The following is a 16,092-nucleotide window of genomic DNA, read 5'->3' on the forward strand; positions in this document are numbered from 1 at the left end:
AGAAATTGAGGTAGAATATTTCAGAGTGGGAACTACTGGGTTTTTGGTGGTGGTGGTGGTGGTGGTGGTGTGTGTGTATGGTTTTTTAGTCTTGTCTAAGGCTTTAGCTCTCATTACCACTTGCTCACTTCTGCTTTGTTTGAAGCAGTTGACAGGATAAAAAAGGAGACGTCCTGTGACCTTTCATAATTCAAATATTTTTCCCTAATAAATTGTTAAGCAGTAGAATTAACCTGGTCCCTAGATCCTATAAAGAAGGAAGACACATAGTCTTTTATATTTTCGTTTTAGCCACCCAAATGCAAGAGCAGCCAAGCATGATATGTATTAGACATATTATCCATCAGCCCTGCAAGATGTAGGGAGGGCTCAGCGTGTGCCATTCAGTAGGTTGTAGTTTGACCTAGAAAGGCATTCTTTCATTAAAAAGGAAATGATGGTCTCTTTTTAGTGTTTATAGATTCAGGAGTTGTAACAATTAAAATAGCTTGTTGGATGCAAAGGAATTCCTCACATTTAGCACAAATAGATTACTGAACCTGGAAAAAGAATGATAAAAGAAACATATCTCCATGAACTAGAATATATGCAGAAGCAGGGCCTGACAGATTTACCACATAATTATAAATGTCAAGTGCTGAACTAAAAACAGATATTGCAAATATAAAGAAAAGATACTTTCATATTATAGATCATACCCACTTTCAACAAAATTGCTCCTACAAAATGAAGTGTAAAATGGTTCCTTTTATGGAACAGCTTGTACTTATATTCCATAATCAAAGGGGAAGGGTAGTCATAGTCCTTTATCTTGATATTAGCAAGGGGTATTTGTTAGCTGGATCTATCAACTAACCACCTCCAAGCTTTTTCATTGCAAGCTGAAGAAGACACCTTTCCCCATAACCTCAACGTCCACATGCATCAAGCAATAAAAACATCCAAGGCTTGTAAGTGTGTGAGGGAGAGTGTAATGACATTGACACATGAAGAATACGCAATCATTCAGTGTCACAGACTGAGCAGGGCAGTGAGTTATTCGGATAATAGAAAAACAACAACTGGAAATGTAATGCTTTTTACATGATAGCCTTCAATCCTGAAAGTTTGAATCTATGCTTTGTGAAGTTCAGGGATGGGTTTAAATGCAGTTGTGTTTTCATACACTATCAAATAATTCTCAAATTCTAAATGTAATATTATGTAGATTTCTTCTCCCAAAACCAAAAGATGATTTGATAAACAAAACGCTGGTATCTTATGAAGGATGGAGGGTAAGTTTCAGAATCTGACATGCCTGGGTTCAAACTCTGCCATCACCGCTTATAAACTGTTACTGTCCCTCTGAGTGTCAGTTTTACCTGCAACATGACAATAATATCTTCCCCTTGGGAGCGCTAGATGCTTCAAATGAGTAGGTGTCAGTTTTTTAACACAGCATGGTGTGGACAATATTATAAAATCAGTTCTACTTAAAACTTTTCAGCTACTGAGGAATGTGCTCTATAATAAATGTTATAAAGAAGAGGAAGAATTTGCTTTGCCTAAGTACATTTGGTATTTATTGATTGATAATTAAAAAATCAGTTAACAGTGTCCACTCAGTGTCACAGAGCCCTTCACCACCAAAGAGTTACTTCATTCAGAAGTCACAGCTGAGAAACAAAAAGGCCTGTTTGGACCTTAGGACATTTGCATAGTAAAATTTTATTTTACCGGCTGTCGCCACAGTCCTGTGAACACATGGAGAAAACAAGCTATGGAGCTGTCAATACCAGGCAACCAGAAATAGTTAATTAGCAGGAAAAATTGCTAAAGCTAAAGTGATCATTTTCCTCCGTCTTTGGCTTCTCTGCATGAGCGGTTACAGTCTGGGCACGAGGACTTGCTTAGCTATGCCTTATTTAACTTGACCAGCCAGAAGGGGTTGTGTCAGCCTGAATGAGGGCCTCCTGGGGTTGTCAGTGTGCAAAGGAGTAGTAAGTTCCTAAGACTCCTTGGAACCCTGAAAAGGTAACCTATTAGTTCCCAGCTTCCAGCAGGAGCACTTGGCACATTTTCCATCTGTTTCCTCGTTGGTCCTCTCACGGCATGCTGTGATCAAAGGAGGCTATTTTTTTAAAAGGCCTGTAGATGTATAATGCTATCATTTTTGCACTGCTTCTTATCATCTAAATCAAAGCAAAGTGTGAGATTTGAGATTAGAGTTGAGATAATGAAATTGTGTCATTCAGACACAGGGAATGAAAGCCTTTAAGAAAGTGGAAACTCAATTTTTCCTTTTAAATTGGACTGAATATGGCTCCATGATCATTAAGTGTATGTACCTATCATTTAGCTGATCCAAGTTATGGTGTATAAAATCAAAGAAAAATAATTTTTCGAATGAAATAAAATTGCTTAACATATATGTTTTTGTTTTCAGGAAGGACTAAGGATGCTAATTTCAAGAGATCTAGACTGTACCAATACCATGTATGTCCAGTTTTCACTTAGATTTATAGCAAAAGGTAGGTTATTTCTATGGGTATGATTTAATTATTTCCCTTCAAGAAAATTCTCCCATGCACAATTCCTTATCCACAGAGAAATAATGTATTTGAGGTCCATAAATTTTATCATATGGCAGAGCTAACACAAATTTGGGTACATAAATGTTAACAAATGTTCTTCTATAATAAAATTCATCTTAATATAAGGGTAAAGTTACTGATTTTATAATAATTTCATATAGTTATAATAATCATACTAGTTCTGTGGTGGTTAAATTTATCATCATGTCCCTGAGTCTTTTGCCACTACTACTTTCTAGCTGTAAGAATTGTAAAATTAAAAAATTTTAACTTAAAGAAATTTTGGATTTTCTTTTACAGATATGAATTTAAAAAACCAACCCTTTGTCATTCTGACCTTTCATATTAACTAAATAACTTTCTTGACAAATAATACCATTTGGATATAACAAATTTTCAAGTAGATTTTTGTTTGTATCCTGAGATTTAAATGTTTGACCCTCTGTAAAGCTGTGATGCCTATAGAATCAAAAATTTTTGATGTGATATTTCCTAAATGAAACACAGAAAGATGTGCGTTTATAGCTGGGGAAAGAGGGAGATACTATTGTGTGAAAATCCAAGAGTTGTTGTGTTTTTTGAGATATATTCACAGAGAAAATTCGACCTGTCATTACTTTAAGTTTCCTCCGAAGCATTTGGACTATAAAGCCTTGATGTGACTATAAGCTGGCTTATGCATGGATGCCAAAAGAAGAGTGTAAGAGCATCATACTGTTTCCCCTTTTAGCACAATGTGGTTTATGTTTGTGTTACCTTCTTTCTAGGTACTCCAGAGAGGTCTCACTCTATTCTATTACAATTCTCCATCAACGGGGGAATCACTTGGCACCTGATGGATGAATTTTATTTCCCTCAAATGATGAACATACTTTTCATTAATGTTCCTTTGCCATACACTGCCCAAACCAATGCTACAAGATTCAGACTCTGGCAGCCTTATAATAACGGTAAAAATGCACATGTTCTCTTATGACCAAAACTGACTGTGGCATGTTGATAAGTTTGTTTCTAAGGTGGGAGGAAGTGTTTATCAACTGAGTAACTTAGCTATTCATCACACACATTTTATGTTTCACTTTTAAGTAGTCTCAATTAATATTTAACTTTATATATATCTTTATCATCTCTTCATATTTGACTTACAAATCCTCTTGATGATGTAAATATAGCTGCATCTTGTCACAGGTCTACGGTTTTAAAAAATAATTCAGTATTACCATTAGGCAGTCATCAATTGTAACTACATTTTTGCTGAATTCACTTAGTTCTTCTGAGTGTGGCATTTCATTAGTGAGATAGAACATTATAGCAAAATGCCATGATAAAGTGAGAGGGCTTACACCAAGCAGATAGTGCCTTAGGTGGATAAAATATTCTTAGCACATACACTTGTTTCAGTTGATAAGGCAAAGTGAATGTATAATTTAATAGCATTTTCAAATGGTTAAAGAAAATGATTTTGCAAATTTTTAATGTTTTATCACATCCTATATTTCTATTAACTGCTGATTATAAAGGACCAGAATCTACCAAATTATGCATTTAATGGCCTATGTAAGCACAGAGATACACATTAAGCAGATTCTTTGCAGAGGTAACACAGAAATAAATAAAAAATGTACTGCCATCTCTAAAATCTAACCTATTTCCTTTATAACTAATAAGTCAAAATAAGTACTTTTAACTTATTGTGAACAGAAAGCATAATCTTTTATGTTTTGGCCCTTTTATATTATATTAAATATAATCTTTTATATTTGGACCAGATAAAAATTCACAGAGGAATGCAAACAGTTTCACCATCCAAAGGATATTGTCTTTGTTTTGTTTCCAATGCTTACCTGATTTTTCTTTATTGTTTTTACCAACTGCTTCCAAAGTGAGAGAGAGAAAAAGAGAGAAGACCATTTAAATCATCAGGTTACTTTTATGGGCTCCTGTTTACAGCTCCTTTTTTATATTTTGTAAGAAATGTACTAAAAGTAGGAATCAGTGAAAAAGCAATCTTGGGAAATCTGGATGTCGCTGCTTGGCATGGTCTCATCATCCTGTTTTCAGTTCAATTTTGCAAAAGTAGCCTGGGTTTGCCCTGATTATCTACTTAGTAATATCTTCCTAAACACCCAGCCCAAGTCATAAATCAAATTTTATGACAGCCAAAGCAGTGATTTTTACTAGTTTTCTGTATATTTCCACATATCTTTAAATAAACATAGATGTTTTGGAAAGCATTAAGAAAAAAATTAAGTATATAACAGACTATTTTATTCTGTGTAGTTTTTAACAATTAAATAAAATTATACATCAGGCAATGTTTTAATAGCCATGGCCCTTCAGCCTGACAAAAGCATGATGCTAAACCATGGGTTAACTCTAAACGTCATGAGTTGCTCCTTGGATAGACTAGTTAGTGTACCTCCGTTCTAAGTCTGCAGGCTGACTGCCCATCCTCACAGAACCAGATGTCTTGTATATTCCCAAAACCACAAAAACAAACTCAAAGCTCACTCTTGTGGTGGGAAGGTTTGTAGCACCACTGTGATGAAAAAGGTGCCACATTTTCACAAGCTGTTTGTCACATCTTTCTTGAATTAATAAGGCTGTTCCATCCTGTGTCAATTTAATATGATTGAAAGCTTAATTTGTTTTACACTGTTACTATAATCACTGTAAATACATTGTTGTATAGTTAGTGTTTCTTTGTCTAGAGGCATATGTTTAACCTGTTGTTACAAAGTTCCTTCTGTCCTTTACTTTCTTCCATGAGCAAAATATCCATCTGATTTTCGCCATTGGAAAAACTTTCTTTATCCAAAAATGCCTTAGGTAAGAAAGAAGAAATCTGGATTATTGATGACTTCATTATTGATGGAAATAATTTAAACAACCCTGTGATGCTTCTGGATACATTTGACTTTGGGCCCAGAGAAGACAATTGGTTTTTCTATCCTGGTGGTAACATTGGTCTTTATTGCCCATATTCTTCAAAGGGGGCACCGTAAGTATTTAATTCAGAAACTAAAAATAAAACAACTGCTTATATACAAATCACAATGAACTTTTGCCTAAATCAATTCCTTGTTGTTTTTTGTATAACAGAGAGGAAGATTCAGCTATGGTGTTTGTTTCAAATGAAGTTGGTGAGCATTCCATTACCACTCGTGACCTCGGTGTGAACGAGAACACCATCATACAATTTGAGGTACTTGTCTTGTTCTATCAGAAATGCTTTAAATTTCATCTTGAACAAAGCCTGGAAAAAAGAAAAAAATCTCAGATAATTTCATGCATTATGGCTATTTTTATAAAAGGACAAAACAGGTATTACATCATAACTCACTTTTATTAGTGGAACAAATTGTCATACTAAGGTTTATTTCTGAATTTTTGTCTTTTATTTATAACATAATCTCATATCTATTACAATGGGAAGTTGTTGAAATAAATTATTTTAAGTGCTATAAATATAAAAAGAACCATACTATTCTAGTATTATTATTTTCACAATTTTTATGTGTTATTTAGGGCCCAAGTCAATGTAACTACAGTCTATATCATCAGCACATTTGTATAATATTTACCATGGTGTCATGAATTTTATAGCTAAAATAATACTGCATTGTTTTTATAATTTCAAATATATTTTCTGTGGGTATTTCATTAATACTCATGAACTCTATATTTTTCAAGAAAGCAATTAATAATATATAAAAAAACACTTTATGTATTTCAAAAACTTAGATAAAATTAGCAGAACCAAAGGTGCATTATGCCAATGTTCAGTAGTACTAACGTCCAAAGATGCTCGTGTCTTATCAAGTCCATACCAACCATTGGGCACACTTACTTAAAAAAAGTCTAATTGCATCAACACAGTTTTGAATATTTGTTTTAGAGTAACTCTTTCTATATTCTCTAAATTAGAGGTGTCTTTTACATCTCAAAGGTCTGGGACCAAATGATGCCTTAGTGAAGAAATTGTTCTGTATCTATTCTTTTTATAATATTTTCTAATTTTATTTTAAGTTACTTAAATAACTTTCTGTTATGTTTTCTAACTCTTATGCTTTAAATATTAATAAAAAGTAGCACCTCTGGCTCTTAAGAGTTCTGTTGTCAAAAGAATACAGGTAGAAACAAATGCCTAGAGTTTAAAAGGGTATCAAATCTCAATAGTTTATTCTCCAGAGGTACGAGAAGCAAGTTCAACAACTATCAATAAATTATATAAATATAAATATATCCAGTTGCTATGATAGCAAGAAAATGTTAATAACAATGGGATGAGGGAAAGATTTCAGAAGATAAAATCGCATACACATATTTAATTAAGTTTTAGTTTAATTTACTTGAAAACATGGGAAAAGGAATGGAGCAGTTATTTCCTTAATGGTTAAAAAGGTCTTTCTGAGAATGCTCTCCCTGTGCCAGGGAAATGGTATTTTAACATTAAATACATGTTTAAGATTCTCCTCGTGCAAAAGTGGGATTGCATGTATTTCAAAGGTGTCACGAGAAGGAAAATAGAAGGTCTTTCTGTCTAGCAGACTAGAAAAAACTAATGGTTGGAATTAGGGAAATAGTCTTGTCATTACTATTACTATTGGTTTGGCTGGTTATGAAAATAGGCCAAAGGTAAGATTTGGAATTCTGTGCCAGCCTCTGCCCTACCCTCTTCTTAGTTTTTTATAAAATGAGGAAAAATAAATTTTTCATGAGACCAGTGGAGTTTCTTTATGAAAAAGTATTATTTAAAGGTAATATATGATATTGCTCAAGCAAAACAGAGTTTCATAGTGTTAAATATTTCAGCAGGACAGCTCCTAGGAAATGGACTCAAGGAAATAATGAAATGGGGAATCATTACAAGGCTTGTTGCTTGGAGGTAAATTGATTCATTTTTTTTTCTTCCCCAAGATCAACGTTGGCTGTTCAACTGATAGTTCATCTGCTGACCCAGTCAGACTGGAATTTTCAAGGGACTTTGGGGCAACCTGGCACCTGCTGCTCCCCCTCTGCTACCACAGCAGCAGCCAGGTCAGCTCCTTGTGCTCCACTGAGCACCACCCGAGCAGCACCTACTATGCAGGGACCACCCAGGGCTGGAGAAGAGAGGTGGTGCACTTTGGGAAGCTGCACCTTTGCGGGTAAGGCCCTGCTGCTCCATGCCACATTTATTTCTCATTTGACAGTTTTCTTCCTGACATCATCCTTTCTCCTTGACTTTATCAGGGGGAAATTTCCACCTTACATTTCTTCTTCAGTTCTTCACTTGAAACAGACTGATATATGTTTAAAACGTGGGAGACTGAGCTAACATACTACTAACTTATGGTTTAAAGATAGATTTAAAAGAGCACACCAGGGCCTGAGCAGCATGGCTCCGCGATTGAGCATCAATCTATGATCCAGGAGGTGGGGATTCAGTTCCCGGTCAGGGCACATGCCTGGGTTGCAGGCTTGATCCCCAGCAGGGGACATGCAGGAGGCAGCTGATCAATGACTCTACTCATCATTGATGTGTCTATCTCTCCCTCTTCCTTCCTCTCTCTGAAATCAATTTTTTTAAAAACACACTTTAAAAAATAATAAAAGAGCACACCAGGGATGGTACTCTGTCAGGGGGCTCATATCCTCATGGTTCTTTATTAGATCAATTAGGAAACAACAGAAATATGATTTTCCCCTAATGTTGTAACCCTTCCCCATTCCCTCCTCCATCACAATATAAATGCAGTTAGAATTTTATGACTTTCAAATATTTACCTATGTTTCTTATGCTGGAAAAAGACATATGAGGATAGAAGCCCACAGAATGTTCTGGTGTCTCATCAAAAAAATTGTCAGCACTGTTTTCTCAGGTATTTCTACTTTTTCAATCTCTGTCAGCATTCTTTGTTGTTGTTTTTAATCCTCACCTGAGAATATGTTTTTAATGATTTGAGAGAGAGAGGAAGGAAGAGAGAGAGAGAAAGAAACATCTCTTGGTTGCCTCCCATATGGGTTGCCTCCCATATATATGCTCTCCAACCAGGTACCAAACCCAAAACCTGGGTATGTGCCCTGACCTGGAATCAAACCCACAACCTATTGGTGTATAGGACGATGCTCCAACCAACTGAGCCACACCAGCCAGCACCCTCTGTCAGCATTCTTGTTATATATACAAGGTGGGGCAAAAGTAGGTTTACAGTTGAGAGCAAGTGAAACAGTATTGGCACAAGAGGAGGCATATAGATCAATGGAACAGAACAGAGCACCCAAAAATCAACCCACGCCATTACACTCAATTAATATTTGACAAAAGAGGCAAGAACATACAATGGAGTAAAAACAGTCTCTTCAATAAATGGGGTTGGAAAAAATGGACAGGTACATGCAAAAAAATTCAGTAGACCATCAATTTACACCATACACAAGAATAAACTCAAAATGGATAAAAGACTTAAATGTAAGTCATGAAACCATAAAAATCCTAGAAGAAAACAAGCAGTAAAATCTCAGACATCTTTCAGAGCAATATTTTTGCCTATAAGTTTCTGAGGGCAAGGGAAACACAGGAAAAAATAAACAAATGGGACTATATCAAAACTAAAAAGCTCCTGCACAGCAAAAGAAGCCATCAACAAAACAAAAAGGGAATCCACCATATGGGAGAACATATTCACCAATTATTCATCTGATAAGGGGTTAATCTCCAAAATATATAAAGTACTAATACAACTCAACACCAGGAAGACAAACAATCCAATTAAAAAATAGGCAAAGGACCTGAATAGACACTTCTCCAAAGAGTACATACGGATGGGCAATAGACATATGAAAAAACGCTCAAGGTCACTAATCAGGGGATTCCAGATTAATACTACAATGAGGTATCACCTCACACCTGTAGAATGGCTACTATCAATAAATCAACAAACAACAAGTGGTGGCAAGAATGTGGAGAAAAGGGCACCCTAGTACACTGCTGGTGGGAATGCAGACTGTTGCAGCCACTATGGAAAACAGTATGGAGTTTCCTCAAAAAATTAAAAATGGAACTGCCTTTTGTTATGGACCTAGCAATCCCACTTCTGGATATATATCCTAAGAATCCCAAAACACCAATCAGAAAGACTCTATGCACCCCTATGTTCATAGCAGCATTATTTATGATAGCAAAGATCTGGAAACAGCCCAAGTGCCCATCAGCAGATGAGTGGATAAAAAAGCTGTGGTACATTTACACCATGGAATACTATGCAGCTGTAAAAAAAAAAAAAAAAAAAAAAAAAAAAAAAAGCATGGATGGACCTGGAGATTATTATACTAAGTGTAATAAGCAAGGCAGAGAAAGACAAATGCCATATGATCTCCCTTATATGTGGAATCTAATGAACAAAATAAACTGATGAACAAAATAGAACCAGAGGCATGGATACATGGAACAGACTGACAAATGTCAGAGGGGAGGAGGGTGGAGGTAAGGTAAAGGAAGGTAAAGGGGTTAGCTAATAAACATATATGCATAGCCCGTGGACACAGACAATAGTTTGGTGAGGGCCAAGGGAGAGGTTTGGGGGCTGGGTGGAAGTGGGGAAAGGGGGACGGAAATGGGGGACATCTGTAATAGTGTCAACAATAAAGTTTTTAAAAAGAGAGAGGAAGTCAACAGAGCAGCCTCCCTCAAAATTTGTGTTTTCCCTCAAAATAAAGAACTTATTCTTTCAGGGTATGTCAAAAAAAGAAGAAAGTATTAATACTATTCTTTCAAGAGGGAAATAGATTTAGATTCCCAATGTGAAATTCAGCACTAATTAGAAGTCTTGGGTGTTCAAGCAAAACTACTAGTATTTTTCCAAACGGGTTAAAGGGAATTTTCAAGTCTGCATTCTCTTTGAACATAAATTTACTGACTCAGTTTCATATAAGCAGCATAATTTTATAATTTAATTTTTAAGAGCTTTAATATTTTGTTGTTGAATGTTATTTATTAATTCTTGCTATTTACAACAGGATATTATTCTAATAGACAGTGTAACTGTTTTTTTAAAAAAAAAAAAAAAAAAAAGCATCACTAAGCAAAATAGCCTCAAGGATCTTTAGAAGAGACAGGTGAGGAGGCAGGGAGAGTCTCTGGAGACTGTAGGAACAGGTAGAGCTGAGGATTTAACCAGTACAACCAGAGCACTGCTATAGTGCCGGGGGGATTGGGGTAGGGAGGATGAGCTTGTCTGTTAAAAAATTGGGCGAGGTAGCTCAGGAAAAACTTTTTATCCAAAATCAGTTGTATTATTTAAGATTCTATGTTGCAAGAAATGTAAAGAAACATTAAAAAGTGGAAGAACTTGTGGGTAACGTACTGGGGAATAACACGGACCCCACTCAGGAAGTGCAAGGCCACTAGCAACAGAAGTTGTGATCCTCATTTTTATCATGCAGATATTAATATCATTCAGCAACCACGGCTCTCATTTTCTGGAGCTCATGATTCCACATTTCTAGAAAAGAAAATCCGAACCAATCAGCCATGACCAGAAAGCCAAGTATTCCAACAGAAGCACTGCTGCCCCAAATCCCTGCTTATGGGTAGTGTAGGCAGGGAAAAGGCCCGGAGAGCCAATCACTTAGGCACCTGTAACCAATACTATGACCATTATGTTATTACTGAGAAGCTCTGGATTATTTCCTTAATGGACCTTTAACTTCCTCTAATTGCCCAGCTAAGTATTAAATAGAAAACTACCCTACATACAGGTTGTAGGCCATGACTTTAGGTTGCCTTGACAACTGAGACTTGCTTCAGCAAGTTCCCACATGGAAAGAATACTATTTAAAGGAGTGCAAAATAAGGTCACAAATTTCTGCCCATCAGAGGATCTGAGTGAGGAGACCCACGCCAAGGCAGTGCTGTGGCACCCTGGTGCCTCCTCACTAAGCATTTGGTCATGTCCACGAACGAGCCTGTGTTTGCACATAAGGCATGGCAATGTAATTTGGAAATTTGAACAAGAGAAATGTAGACATCAGTATGTTCACCAACTGCTTTTGAGTGTCTGTTTAAAATATACCTTCTTCAATTATAAAAGCACAGAACTTAGACCGTCATGTTATTTGTATTCCATGTCATTTCTGTTTCTATGAAAAGAAAGTAAATCTGTTGAGGAGGCATGCCCACTCCCACAATGGTATGAACCTATCTTTCCAACTGCCTTCAACCATTTCTGCAAAGAGAAGAATGTGCCTTCATAGTGTTGTCTAGTCCTTGTTTCTGGAAAAGAATTAACACTCCTTTTAAAAACCCACACAGGCATGAATTGCTGGAAGGCAAAAGTTAAATTTTCTCCAACTCAGTCAGCCATCCCTTGGACTGTATTCAGCACAGTACATAATAATGGCACAAGTGCTAGATGCTAAAAAATATATATATGACCCATGGTTACATTACTCCTTTCTGTGCATTTACTGGACAATGGGCACCATAAAAATTATTTTAAATATTTTCAGATGCAGAAATGACCACTTTTGCCTCCATATGTAGTCAGTTCACATTTGAAGCGTAAGTGTTGAACTTCCATTGAATTTTATTCACATCACCTTTGTGTCCTTTTCGTCTAGAGTCCTTTTGTCTTTAAAACTCCTAATTGCTTTTGCTTTATACAGTTTCATAATGAGTCAACCAAAACCCCTATTTAATGAAAGCACTGTTGTGTGCTTGAAATTTTAAGTTTACATTTAAAGAACAGGTCCTTTTGAATACCACTGGCTTGGGAGAACAGACGCTGACATTCACCAGGGAGAGTGGCAGTGAGAGATTTTCAAAATAAGATTTCAGCAGAAGGCAGCCACAGTGAGACTAGACCCTTCAGCCCATTTATCACAGCACTTGCAGTTTCTGTGTCAAGGCAGGTGAACAATAATAAATATCCAACCAAGGTGGTTCATTTGTATTCAGAACACTTGAATAAATAAGAAGTTCAAAAAAATCCATGCAAGCTTTTGTTCAAAGAAACACTCCAGCCATTTCCCTCAGCTCAGCAGTCTGAAAGTTCAAAAGGTAGGAAGTGCTTCTTGCCAAGACTAAACTCTGACAAGTATTTGAAAATAAAATTTAATTATGAACTGGCATTTTGGGGGCAGCTTAATATAGAGTCTTGATATTAACAATGAAATTGAGGTTAAAATTATATGTGGGAAGTTGATTCCATCTGCTTTACTCTCTACTAAACTTTAGAAACAAAGGCTTCTAATATTGACTTCTAATTTCTGTTTTAAAATTATTCTGAATTTGGTTTTCATGATAATTGAGAACTGGACAGATTCATAAGGTACAAAAATGAATATACATGCCATCTCTTTATCTGTCCCCTCTAAAATAAATCCATCTTCTTTGAACTGAATTTTGTACATAATAAAATAAACTATTTCTGGACTCCTACCTAAATATGTAGATTATTTCCAAGGGGTATAACTTTTCATCAATAATATAAGATGATTTACTTACAAATAAAAAGGAAAATTGCCTTTGATTTAAAAAGAAATTAAGAAATAAGAGACATCTGTCTAAAAATAAATTTGATTTTTTCACTCCTCTCTTTAAAATAATCTACTGGGGCTCTCTCTTGCCAATAGAATAAAATCCAAAACATCTTAGTATGGCTCTTAAGGCTTTTCACAACAAATATCATACAGCAAACATTTATTGAACATCCACTGTATATAAAACACTGCACAGGGCACTATGAATGAGTGCAAAGAAGAAAGAGGCATGGAGATTGGCTTCTAGGAGTTCACAGCAGATAGGGAAAATAAGTATGCTTTTAAATACCTACACCTTTGATAACTTTAATAATGGAAATTTCCATAAAAATTATGGAAAAGAGAGAAATTGAAGGACTAGTTATTTGCTATATGAGCCAGCAATTTTACTACTTTACCCAGAAGAATTGAAAATAGGTACTTAAGCAAATACTTTCTCATGAATGTTCATAGAAGCACTGTTCACAATAGCTACAAGGTAGAAACAAACAAATGTCCATGAACCAGTAAATGGATAAATAAAGTTGGTATACCCATACAATGGGATATTACTCAGTCATAAAAAGGAATGAAATTCTGATATTTCATTCACGGATGAATCTTGAAAACATCAGTTGGAATTTTGAGATGGTGGTAAAACTGGGAAGGGCTTACAGAAAGCAAGAACCTTATTGAGGAATGGAGTTAGTGTTCCCAACACGTTGAATTATATTTTCCGATTCATGAGTGTGGTGCAGTGATAGTAACTGCCCACTGCTCACTGATCAGATGTGCCTACTTCAAAAGTATGTTGTTCTGTTGATTAGATTTTGAAAGCCTTGTACCTCTTTTCCAGATCTGTGCGTTTCAGATGGTACCAAGGATTTTACCCTGCTGGCTCTCAGCCAGTGACATGGGCCATTGATAATGTCTATATTGGCCCCCAATGTGAAGAGATGTGTAATGGACATGGGAGTTGTATCAATGGAACCAAGTGCATATGTGATCCTGGCTACTCAGGTCCTACCTGTAAAATAAGCACCAAAAATCCTGATTTTCTCAAGGATGATTTTGAAGGTAATCTTTTCTTATAAGTTATATGTAGCTTTGTGAAAAAGCTTACATATTAAACAGAATTTGTAATGTGGAAGTAACTGTTAAATTTCACTCTACTATTTCATTTTTTATCACTACAATTGAAACCACCCAAGCCTTCATTTAGTTCTAAATTGTATAGGTTCCATTTTTGAAACAATAGTCAGTGAGAGTGAACAAGACCAGAATTGAGAAAAACTAAGGCTATTTTCACCACTTTTTCGATCACATGTAATTTCTCGTTAATGGTAATTTTAGAAAAATGTCTATAGCCGGTTAATATTCTTGGGTGGAGGGAAAAGTTTCCAGAGATATAAATCCCTGTAATTGCTTTATCACTAACTCATTAAGCAGCCTCTTATCACTTTCTGTACCTCAGTTATACCAGAATCTAATATTATATGTGAAGATAATGTTGCAACATAGAAAAATGTATATAATGTAATAATTGGAATTATTCACAATTATATATCCTTTGGATATGCACTCTGATAAAACTATGGAAAAACATGCTTATAAGAGAAAGTCCTAAACAATTGGTATAGCTGTCTTTATTAGGATAATGGGATTAAAGATTTTTTTCTTTTTCCCAAGTTATCAATAGAATTTTTATATTTATGGCTTTAAGTTACATTCTAAAATTATAGTTAGGCATATCGATACAGTGGAATATTTTTTAGCCATAAAAAGGAATGAAATACTGATACTTGCTACAACAGGGATGAACCCTGAAACACTATGCAAATGAAGAAGTCAGACACAAAAAGCTGTATCGTATGATTCCATTTATATGAATCATCAAAAATAAGCAAATCCACAGAGACAGAAAGCAGATTAGTGGTTGCCGGGGGCTGAGTGAGAGGAAAATGGGGAGTGGCTGCCTAATGGGGAAAAGGCTTTCTTTACAGGTAACGATAAAGTTCTGGAACTAGGTCGTGGTGATGGTTACACAACATTGCGAATGTGCTGAGTGCCACTGAGTGTTCGCTTTAAAACCATGAAAATGGTAAATTCTGTGGTACGTGCATTGTACCACAACCAAAAAACTGAACTAAATCAAAGATGAATATCTGAGGAGATGTGAGAACTGGTTTGGAAAAATACTGTTTAATAGGAAACATCAAATTATACTGAAATTTCTCCCATTAAAACTGTGTTTTTAAAAATATGTAACACTTCTCTGATACTGTCCTCACAGTAGCAAGGACACAGTGAAGAGGCTGTGAAAAGGCCACATTACCCTCTCTTATTTTGCCCTGAATCACTACCTGACTAACCAGTGTCTTTTTTTTTTTTTTTTTTTTTGCAATGTAGAGGAGCAGAAAGGAAGGACCCATCCTCCTAGACTATAGATATTTAGGAAAAGGCCCCCTCCTGCTGTCATGTGGACCCTTAAATTATATAGCCAAGGTTAAACAATTCAAACATGCTAAAGTGTTGAAGAGACCTCTAATTCCAAAATCTATGACTTTGATGTTTAAGACTTCATATTTTAAAACTGCACGATGCACTTACCATATTTCTTAAAATAATAATATAACCATAATTGAAGTCATAGGTAAACCACATTTTTTGCCTTTTTCAGGTCAGCTAGAATCTGATAGATTCCTCTTAATGAGTGGTGGAAAGCCATCTCGGAAGTGTGGAATCCTTTCTAGTGGAAACAACCTTTTTTTCAATGAAGATGGCTTGCGCATGTTGATGACACGAGATCTGGATTTATCACATGCTAGGTAATCATTTTTTAATGCTGTTGGAAAATTACATTGTAATGTACAGTGAAAGAACATAATTGAATCAGAAAGAAGCAGAGATCTCAAGGCCCTCTGTAGGAAATGCTGTTTCTCTCTTATCAAAGACTTCATTAAGGCACAGTTTACATAATTTTTATTCTAAAATTGAAAGAGAGATGTACAATAAC

At 35.7% G+C, this 16,092-nt stretch overlaps 1 protein-coding gene across 2 annotated transcripts in view; it reads left to right on the forward strand.

Moving 5' to 3' along the window:
• Window positions 1–16,092, forward strand: part of RELN (reelin) — a 485,569-nt gene that overhangs the window by 409,146 nt on the left and 60,331 nt on the right. For both annotated transcript variants that reach the window (XM_016219582.2, XM_087821107.1), the window contains exons 37-43: window positions 2,426–2,510; window positions 3,341–3,523; window positions 5,403–5,574; window positions 5,676–5,778; window positions 7,494–7,723; window positions 13,933–14,153; window positions 15,757–15,904. In XM_016219582.2, coding sequence (XP_016075068.2) covers window positions 2,426–2,510; window positions 3,341–3,523; window positions 5,403–5,574; window positions 5,676–5,778; window positions 7,494–7,723; window positions 13,933–14,153; window positions 15,757–15,904 — 1,142 coding nt within the window. The remainder of the gene's footprint in view (window positions 1–2,425; window positions 2,511–3,340; window positions 3,524–5,402; window positions 5,575–5,675; window positions 5,779–7,493; window positions 7,724–13,932; window positions 14,154–15,756; window positions 15,905–16,092) is intronic.

Source organism: Miniopterus natalensis, chromosome 10 (assembly GCF_054644295.1).
Source record: "Miniopterus natalensis isolate mMinNat1 chromosome 10, mMinNat1.hap1, whole genome shotgun sequence".
NCBI classification, from domain to species: domain Eukaryota; kingdom Metazoa; phylum Chordata; class Mammalia; order Chiroptera; family Miniopteridae; genus Miniopterus; species Miniopterus natalensis.